Source organism: Cryptotermes secundus, unplaced genomic scaffold, assembly GCF_002891405.2.
Source record: "Cryptotermes secundus unplaced genomic scaffold, Csec_1.0 scaffold407, whole genome shotgun sequence".
In the NCBI taxonomy this organism is placed as follows: domain Eukaryota; kingdom Metazoa; phylum Arthropoda; class Insecta; order Blattodea; family Kalotermitidae; genus Cryptotermes; species Cryptotermes secundus.
Genome location: NW_019741981.1, coordinates 2,582,580 through 2,593,493, shown reverse-complemented (window position 1 = coordinate 2,593,493; position 10,914 = coordinate 2,582,580). Strand labels below are relative to the sequence as shown.

General features: G+C 38.5%; 1 protein-coding gene across 5 annotated transcripts in view; it reads right to left on the bottom strand.

Moving 5' to 3' along the window:
* Positions 1-297: 297 nt before the first annotated feature.
* LOC111872942 (tetraspanin-11) overlaps positions 298-10,914 on the bottom strand; it is a 72,185-nt gene continuing 61,568 nt past the window's right edge. For all 5 annotated transcript variants that reach the window (XM_023867248.2, XM_023867247.2, XM_023867246.2 and 2 more), the window contains 4 exons: positions 9,296-9,466; positions 3,838-3,921; positions 2,918-3,046; positions 298-1,821 (listed from right to left, as the gene is read on the bottom strand). In XM_023867248.2, coding sequence (XP_023723016.1) covers positions 1,774-1,821; positions 2,918-3,046; positions 3,838-3,921; positions 9,296-9,466 — 432 coding nt within the window. In that variant the 3' untranslated portion in view covers positions 298-1,773. The remainder of the gene's footprint in view (positions 1,822-2,917; positions 3,047-3,837; positions 3,922-9,295; positions 9,467-10,914) is intronic.

Below are 10,914 nucleotides of genomic sequence, written 5' to 3'. Positions count from 1 at the left end.
GCCTCCATCCGCACATGCCTTCATGGCGTAGTGCTTAATTAATTAAGCACAGGGACAACTTTACCTTTTACCTTTTATCCATTCCTTCTCTGAAGCCTTCTGAAATTCATCATCATCGTCATCAGTAATCTGTCAAGACGACAGGTCCACAGTCTCTTCCAAAACAATTCCTCCACTTAATGCATCTGAAATTCGTACTATAAAATAAAATAAACTCTCCTACCAACTCTTGCCAATTTAGGGACTTGCTGGATTTCCAAGAAAATTTCCAGTGGGAATCTAATAAACTGAAACTGGTTAATTAATTGCAAACAAAATACTTTATTTTGCTTTCCTTGCATTATGTTTGACAAACACAATAAAGTGCTATCCAATTCCAAAAACAGGGGATCATTAAAATTCAGTGGTTCACCACACCAGCTTTTCCAAATGGGGGGGAACAATGAAGGGAGGACATTTTTATTACTGATGGGATTCAACAAGTAACTGAATAAGAAAGGCAAAAATGGCAGAAGTTCTAAAATGTATTTTGCATGTCACTGTGGGGGCGACGATGACAATGTTGACAACCTGGCACTTAGGGCTTCCAGTGATAGATCTAGAAAATTAAACGGAGTCTTTCTTGATATTATGGAACTAATTAATAATCATAACACAGCATTGATGGAGATTATTTGAAAGCAAAGCATTGGTCCTCTAAACTACTTGTGTGAGAACATGCAAAATGAGTTTATTTGCTAGAATGGTAACGTAGTTCAAGATTATCTCTTAAATTATGAAACCAAACAATATTCACTCTTTTCAAACCTGCTACAGACACACAAATACCTTGTCCCAGCTCTGCTCTTGCTGTTTAATAAAATGTTAACTTTCGGAATTGCTGAACTACATGTGATCAACAAGAGAAAAGGAATTAAGCTAATAGCCAACAAGGTTCTTATACCATAAAAGAAAACTAACAAGACCATGATAACACAAAAGAAAAGAAACTTTCTAATAGTGATATGCTGATTCCAAATCTGAACACAGACATGTTGCAACACATCAGTTTTGTATATTAAATTTCAAGCAAAATAAAAACACTTTTCCCCTCTCATTAACTTATGCCAACCATGTAACAATATAGTGTTTCATGACACTGAATTAGGATATATTATTATTAAAATAACATTACATAATACATGGCAGATGGCTAAGTATTACATAGAAAAACAGAGGACTCGGTTTACAATTTTCTGTCAGTTTTGTAGTCAGCATACCATATTTCCAAGAAGGCTAAATTTGTACATTTTTGAGAAAGTGAAAATTTGTTTAGGCACTGTCCTTTACTTATTAACTAGAACTTGACACATATTTAAACAACATGAAACTGTAATACACTGCTATAATATTAAATATATAAAATCTACAAAAGAACCAAATGATGATCACCTGTCCATATAAACAACTCTATTCAAATTAACAAGTCTTGATAGTGAAACTTACTTTTAAAACATAACTCTGTAGTAAAATTATTTCTCAGTTTGGAGCCTAAAATGTTCTTTCAAAGCATAAAAAAAAACATACACACACACATATTTCATTATCTTGCATAGAAAGCGATGGATAATGTAAGAAATGAGTATATCATACCCAGGCTGGAAATAATAACATTTTAGGCCCTGAAATTCCACACTTTAACATCACTGAAACAAACTTTTTCTTCGTTTGTAACTCCAATTTCTCCTTTACAGAGATAATTACAGGATTGATGAATGAGTACTTCTGAGAACTTCACTCTATCATCTTGAAGAGGGCGCAAGAAAATATCATTCCCAGGAGCTGGAAAGTAAAAGGAACACGATGTCATGTAGCAAGCAAGCACTAAACTTCACAGAAAAATGAACACTTTGCTATAAAAAGTTCTTGAATTTTATTCCACTGAATTTAACAAGTGTATCTTCCTTCACACATGGAGTTACTGTTAGATCAAAGAACTTCTATTTGAGAAAAATGGATAAAATTATTTCTTGCAGAGTAAAAAGAAAGGACAATGTAGAGTTTTCTTTCCAGACTCGTAAATTTTCTCCTCACAATTTCACTTATTGAGGTAAAATTGCCAGCAATACATCATTAAATTTCTTTGAAAAGCAACTTTAACCCACCCAAAAGAAAAAAAAAAGTTATATGTAATTCAGAGGATATAGGAAGGGTTGTGCACATGGCCCTGTGCGTCATCATTAGATGGATTGGTCCTGCTTTGCTGTTTTCCTATTGCTACCTGGTACTTCATCATGTTTACATTTACAACTGGGAGCTGACTACATGTGTTTATCTGGTCTGGGGATCTGTAGAATTGATGTTCCTTTGTATTACTGATTATATTATGCCTAGATTTTGGTCTTCCTATGTTTTATTTCATCCTTGTTCTCCATATTTCTACAATGTCTCTGATTATTGTCGCAGATTTCTATTTCTGTTACCCATACTCCCCATGTCAGCTTTCATTGTCTAACCAATATATACATGTTGTGATAACACAACAGGATGCACTACTTGAAGATTCTATATGTATTATTCATCTAACCATACATCTCGTGTTGACTGCCATGTTCTCAATTTTTTTGTACCGTGTTACTTGTTTTATTCATTGGCCTTACACCCTGTAACCTGCTGCAGTGTGAATTTCGCACCAAGGCCACTACTTACGTTATTTAAACATAAGGACCCAATGTGTGTCATATCTCATTACTGCTGTATCATTCTTATTTATCAACTGCATGCCCACTGGGCCCTACTTTCATAGCACCATCTTCCTACAGTCAGAACAATCTCAAGTTACCCCATTTTTGTGTGCCCTTCCCGTGCGAAAGGCCTGGTTTCACAGAGGCTGTATTTAGTGGAATACTGTATCCCGTATGTTTGACTTATTACTTACCATTAAACAAGCAACTCCGATGCCAGCACCTCCAATGATAGCTGCATGATCTTTAACAAATGTTTCAGTGACGTTCAAGCAGCCTGTGGCGAAAATATTCCCAGGCAATTGAGAGCACTTATCAAAAGACTGTAAAAGAAATAGAAATCTTAAATGTGAAAATACTAGAATAATACGCATTCCAATGGGAATACACTGCAAATACTCACGCTCCTATCTCAGTTCTTCAAAAACAAAATTGGAGTTCTAATTCTCTTTTATGGTGATACCAAAATATAAATGTATCATCTGTACAATACTCAAGAAAAGAAAATATGATATACATAAAATATTTTATTTTATCTCCTGTCAATCTGAAACACATATAATCATTGTTTTTGTTTTTTCCCCTTGTATTTTGATTAGCATAATGAAACCAAAATGATCTTACAACTCATCACACGTGTAGTTTTCGACATGTACATTATGCATGCAAGTATCGGATGAAGTCCTGATAAATATTAACAGATGTAACAGATGAACAGTAAGACAAGCGCTGTCTTTAAATCCTAATCTACATTGGAATAAATGGCATGGAGAGTAAGATCATTTGGGTAAATGTAATTCTCTCATCTAATCTACAAGTCCTTAGCAAGGCTCAGCTGCTAAATGTGATGAGAAGTCTGTTCAGATACAATGATAATCATCGTGCAGGGTCAACAGCTACATTAGGATGCATAATGTTGCCCAGTATGACTGAAGGTTAAAGGTTGTGAGATCCTTCCATCACCTGAATGATTTTTCTACCTACAACTTCATATTTTCTTGTAAATTAATGAACAATTTTAAAACTATTAAATATATTCAAAACCTACCTGCATGTGAAAAGTGTCTTTACATATGGTTTGAAGAGTGGTTCAAATTTTTAGTATTCAACTTACAGAATTTTCATAGTGAAGCTTACAGCAACTCCCTGGAATCCTATTTTTCCAGTCTAAAGAGGAGGTGACCCCACAACATTTCAGCTGTAATGAAACGACAAGATACCATCAGAGGTACTGTACACAATTCATGAGCTTCCTCTCCGGAAATATAATTATAGTGCTGTAAATGTGTTTGAAAATGTTAATTCATAATTACGATGGTTGGAACTTTAATAGTGGCAACACTGCTGTAGAGACGCCATGCAACGGAACCAAATAATGTCTCTTATACCACATGTTAGTTACATACCTACCTTACCTCAGAGCAAATGGACTCTCCCTTCCCAAATCATGCGCATGTGCAGCGACGAGAAGAACAGAGCCTCGCGTTAGCTGGCGGTCTAATGTAGTGTTGTCATGAAGTTTTCGAAACAGGAACAACGGAGTTGGATAAAGATTGAATGTGCCAGAGGCTGTACAGAACGACAGTGTCATCAAGGTCTTCAAGAGGCTTGCGGGGAATCTGCATTGCCTTACAGAACAGTGGCAAGGTGGGTAAAAGCCTTCAATGAGGGACGCCAAAATGTGGCAGACATGCATCGGCCAGGTCATCCTAGTGTCAGTGAAGAAGTGTATGCTCTTTCCGCATTACTGGAGTGATCAACGCCATAGGATTCATGAACTGGCCCGAGAGACAGGATTAGCGCATACGACTGTGCTTCACATTCTGAAAGAACACCTGGGCATGAGAAAAACTGCATCACAATGGGTTCCACATGATTCGATGGAAATGCAGAAATGGCTATGATATGATGCAGCTCGTAACCACTTGGAACACTATGAGCGCAAAGGAGAGGCTATCTTATGCCATATCATTACGCTCGATGAGACAGGGGCCAAATCGTACGAGCCACAAATGAAACGCCAATCGAACGAATGGCATCATCACTGGTCACCACGACAATCAAAAGTTCGTCAGAACCCCAGCAATGTGAAAGTTATGGTGATTCTCGTGTACGACTGTGATGGTGTTATCCTAACGCATACCGTTCCCCGACAGCAGACGGTCAATGCGCAATATTACTGTTCATTTTTGGAACATAACCTGCAACCAGCTTTGAGAAAGAAGCAGTGACACTTTCTGCAGGACCCACCCATCATTTTGCAGGACAATGTTCGGCCTCATGCAGCACAAGCTGTGGCTCATTTGTTCGATCAATGGGGCTGGGAAGTGCTGTACCATCCACCATACTCCCCGGACTTAAGGCCTTGTGACTTTGACTTGATTCCTAAGATGAAGGAACCACTTCGTGGCATTCGTTTCAGAACTGTTCCAGAGATTCTTCAGGCAGTTGACCGCTCCATTCGAACTATCAACACAACAGGCACTGCTAAAGGTATCCTACAACTTCCACATCACTGGCAACGGGTTGAACATAATGCTGATGACTACACTGAGGGACAGTAAAACTTCGAAACATGCATCTATTTTGTAACAGTTGTAAATAAATAGTTGCTTCTATTAAAGTTCCATCCTTCGTATATTCCAGTCTTATTTCTGTATCTTTCATTTAATATTAAGATGTTTATGTGGTTTTCCCATACTGCCACATTACATCTACTTGCTTACACTGTTAGTACAACATATTTTGGCCACAGACGGCCATCCATCATGTACATCAATATGTTGTAAGCTGGTGCACTTATGTTTCTTTCATTGAGTGAGGTGTCAATTAAAATTGAACTTAAAATAAATAATTATACATTGAAGTTGACAGTTAAAATCCAAGGTTTTAACCCTTGGACACTGAAGAAATTGGTGCATCTTGTTGTATGTAGGTCTCAGGTTCAGTTGTGCTGCTGTCTTGTGTTCACTGGATGTAGTGTTAATGGCTGGTGGTTGAAGATTGTTACTGTTTGTTCACCAACTGTGAACACTGCTGTATCAATAAATGAACAAAATATGACAGTGTGGAAAAACATACAGCCATTTGAACATTAAATGAAAGTTGTAAAAATAATACAAATATAGTCATAAAATAATTAGTCAAGGCAACAGGATACTGAAAGTTAGTAATATGTTTGGGAAGATGACTGCTGTAAATGTTTGATTATGCACTGAAATTAAAACAGTAGTCTAGGTTCAAACCTCATCAGTAATAGCACAGAAATTGTAAATAATAGTTATATCTCAATATTGATAAGATACTAGAAAACAATTCGCAAATATTGGCTACATATCACATTGCTGAGGGTATTCAACAGAGAACTGCACACAATGACCGAGCCTCCAACTCGAAACAGGTACTGCCAAAAAAATGATGTAAATGGTGGCTGGGTCCGAAGCAGAATAAAAGTTATATTTTAGCGTCCTGTTGCACTGATTTAAGTCCATGATTTATTTAATCCGTCTTGCAGTGCATACACTCATTTATTTCCTTCTCTCCCTCGCACTACATGTTTCGGCATAATAATGCCATCTTCAGGTGCTTACTTATCCATGTCACACATACCCAGGAAGTACAACAGTATAACACACGCAGTCGCAGGAGCACGACACAACAAAAGCACAACACACAAGATAGTGAAGGAGTGCTCCAACAAAGGAGAATGGGCGTGACTGACGTAGTGAGGGGTGACGTAGCGATGTGGTATCCTGAACAATTTTAATATTTTTAACGTTTGACAATGTATATGATAGATACATATTTTAGTTATTTTAATGTGTGAACATGGCATGCAATGAACTGGTTTGACGTGGACAAGTAAGCACCTGAAGATGGCATTATTATGCCGAAACATGTAGTGCGAGGGAAAGAAGGAGATAAATGAATGTATGCACTGCAAGACGGATTAAATAAATCATGGGCAGAATAAAAGTATTAGCACAGAAAATGCATGCTGTGGCTGGGTATAAATTTGTAGCCAGTAACTAGCACATAAATTTATATAGTAAACAAGTACTGCAGAACACACTGAAAACAGTGACTGTCTCACAGCAGTCAGGTACAAGCACACAAAATATAAACAGTGACTGGATATTAAACAGTAAACAGAGACTTAAAATGTAAACAATAAACCAAAGCTAGTTATATTATAATTATATTATTTTATTATGTAAAAGCAAAATTTAAAGCTATCCCTGTAACAGGCTGTGTAGGCACATAGGATCGAGAAGTCGAGGTTCCCACATTTTTCTAGACAGTTGACTAACAGATGGCGGTGAGGTTGTCAGCCTCACGCACAGGCTGCCCTTTACCACCCCCTCCAACCCTACTCCTGGTACTCATTTCTGTTAGTGGCTGAGTCAACACCAGGGCCAAGTACTGACAATTAAGACAGACATTATCTAGTCCTGCCAATAACTGGTTTATGAGTAGAAGACAAGATACTAGCAGAGTCATATATTATGAATGTGAAACATCAACATATCAAAAAGAAAACAGGTTTCCTTAAGTTTACTGCCATTTTTAGTACACCTTCCTACTCTAAGAAAAATAATGTAGGCCTATGAGATCATCAAGTAGTGTGTGTGTGCATGAGAACGTGTGAGTGAATGCAGTGTCAATTTTAGCAGGGTCACCAATGTGGGATTCTCGATGTTCCAATAAACAACCACTCGAAGAAAAGTTTGCGGGCCCTAAAAAGGGCCATTTGTTCCACTGTGCATGTGCTGGAGAGTTGCGGCAACTACGTTAGCTGCCTGGTCGCAGAGCGTGGTCGCTGGAGACTTGAGACAACTACGTCAGTGTCCTGGTCACAGACCATGGTCGCTGAAGACTTGCGGCAACTACGTCAGTTGCTTGGTCGCAGAACATGGTTGCTTGGTGCAGTGAAGAGCTGATGACTCTGATGACTGATTGCTCTGAAGTGAATGCGATCACTGACGATGCGAGCTTTGGGCTCCGCCTTTTATACCATGCTTGATGGGCGGAGCGAAACTGGCAGTTGCGATTGTGAGCGCTGATTGGCTAGCACACATGATGATCTAAATGTGGGTTGGACAGCGAGTGTTGTATAAATACGAGTGCCGCCAGCAATGTATGACTTTGACTTTGAATGTGCGGCAATGTGATATTGACCTAAGAATGAGTGTTGTCTGTTAGACCAGCGAAACAGCATGTAAATATGTGGGATGTTCCCACAAAGCTATCCCTGTAACAGGCCATGAAAAGCGGCCTCCACAGTCTAGGGGTAACATTCCCACCTCATGACTCAAGGTACGCGGGTTCAAACCTGGTGGAGGTCGTGGAATTTTTAAGTTCAGAAAAATTCAGGGAACAAGTCCTCCGGGAGGGACTTTAAGCCGTGGGTCCCATGTCATAGATTTAAGGCACGTAAAAGATCCTCATGTCTCTAGGAGACCTCTGAGCAAAATTAGTCAAAGTTTCCCACCCAAGTAGTTTCCAATGCCTCCGGTAGATGGGGAAGTTATCGGGTACCACTGCCAGCCTCACTGGCTGAACGGGGCTGATAGCAAGCACCAGTATCGACAGGGCATGGCGACTGGTAGAATATCAAAGGGGGACGTACAATAGACTATTAGTCGCGGTGCGTGGAGAAACCCACCGCCAGCAGCGGCGGCAGCAGCAGCGGCAGCGGCAGCGGCGGCGGCGGCGGCGGCAGCAGCAGCAGCAGCAACAACAACAACAACAAGCCATGAAGGCTCATATGGTTGCGAGACAATCGGCTCACAGATGGCAGCAAGGTTGTCAGCCTTACACACCATCTGCCATTTACCTGAGGAAGATTCCTGGTACTCATTTCTGTTAGAGGCTGAGTCAACCCCAGGGCCATAGTGCAGCTGAAGGATTAGGTCAGTTGAAAAAATCCACCTCATTGGGACTCAAAACCGTGACTTTCCAGCTTGTAGCATAGTGCTTCAACAAACTACGTTATCGCATGTCCCTAATTTTAGCGTATACAAAACCATATTTACCATATTTAAGTACCGAGTTCTTCTCTAGAAGATGCAGCTGCCTATCACCACAACTACCACTCTTAAAGCTACTGCTACTGCTAAAAATAACAGCTGTATTTACAACTTCAAAAAATACAACATTATTTGAAGGTATGAACATTTACATACATGTTAAGCAAGTTAAATTGTTCTTTGCTAAATTACAAATTGCAAAAATATAGCAGAGGATTTGTAGGATGTCTGTGTAACGGAGCATAGGAATTATGAGCTCTACCTGGAATCCTTGGTTGTTGATAAATTCGTGATAAATAGTTAATATATATACAATCATAATTTAAATGCCATGGCAAAAGGTTAATATTTAAAATAAAGGTAATGATAGGAATCTTGCAATGATAACCAATCACCAGAGGAAAGAAGTAAAGCTAACTCCTAAAATGTTGTTTGTACTAAATACACATGACACATCTGTAAATGTTACGAGTCAAGAGAACTGTAATGCATCCACCATTTTCACAAACCCTTAGAGAATCAATCAATATACATATCACCTACCCTCTCCTGGGTGTCATCCCAAGCCCGCTTCACAGCCCTGTTTGTTGCATATGTCCTTAGAGTGCTCTGCATTTCTTGCTCCATTGTTGTGTGCACCTTTTCACGAAATACATAGCCAAGAATACCACCCACCAGCATAGTGACGAAGATAAGGAATACAATCATGAAGTACTGTAACAGGGTAAGAAGCCAAGAGAATGAGATCAGGGATCTGATGTAAATATGTATGTAACTGTTACACATTTGAAGGTCCAGAGTTCATGCCGTAACCTACCCACTGTCCCGTTTTTACTTAAAGACAATGTTTTAGAGACAGGATGCTGTCCCTGTCTTCAGGTAAAACCTACTCAGTTGGGCTCAAATGATAGCGCTAGATGCTATCTCCATACATACAACACCAGATATGGTTCACAAGCCAAGCACAGCACAAACCATCCACAAGAACTAAAGCAAAACATTAATATATTCAAACTCCACACATATGAAGATAGGTCTTTGGTGCAAGGACTCATATGTGTGGAGTTTTAATATTTAAACGTTTTGTCTTAGCTCTCGCAGATGGTTTATGCTGTGCTCGGCTTGTATACCTTGTCTGGTGTTGATACAGGTGTCCAGAGAAAAGGACTAGCTCTACTGATTGTGCACAACTAAGCAGGTTTTTACTTGAAGATGGAGGCAGAATCCAGTCTCCAAAATGTTGTGCTTTTAAATAAAATCAGGATAATGGATAATGTCCACAATTATTATATTTGTATTAAAATACCATAATCACAAACTTTTAAATCTTATTGTTAACACGCTTAATTTAGCTGTAAACAGCGTTCTATGTTTGGAAGCAAATCCTTCAGAGGAATAGACTTTGCTTAACTTTAATTGTTTCTTGCATCCTGTTGTGTATTTAATCAATATTAGAGTCAATTTTACCGACCACACAACATATTTTTATTATTATTACACTACATGTTTCGACCTCAAGAGGTCATCCTCAGGTGTACGAACACAGTTGTATAATTACACGCAATCACATTCGTCTTCTCACTTATTCGATCCTGTATCTTCACGACAAGGACCGTAACAGATCCAGCAACATCAGAGGACGTGGAAGAACAGCGAGAGCTCCAAAAAGTGAAAAGTGCAATCAATATAATAAAATTGAACTTTAATTCATGAACTTTTAACCAATAATATAATTAAACAAGTTAAAGTGAACTTGACGCAGTGATGAGCGTAGGTAGAAGTGACTGACTAACAAGTGAAAGTGAAAGCATATCTAGTGATCTGAACTGAAATTTGATTCACAAATTTTAAATTTTTAAATTTTTAATTTTTAAATTTTAACTTTTGAAATTTAGAATAATATTTTAACTTGTGTTTTGTGAGAGGAGCTTGATATATTATTGAGCGTGGGCCTGAATAAGATACAGGATCGAATAAGTGAGAAGACGAATGTGACTGCGTGTAATTATACAACCGTGTTCGTACGCCTGATGATGACCTCTTGAGGTCGAAACATGTAGTGTAATAATAATAAAAATATGTTGTGTGGTCGGTAAAATTGACTCTAATATAGACTTTGCTTAAATTTACAAATATGAAAACACCTCAAAGCCTCAAATCTT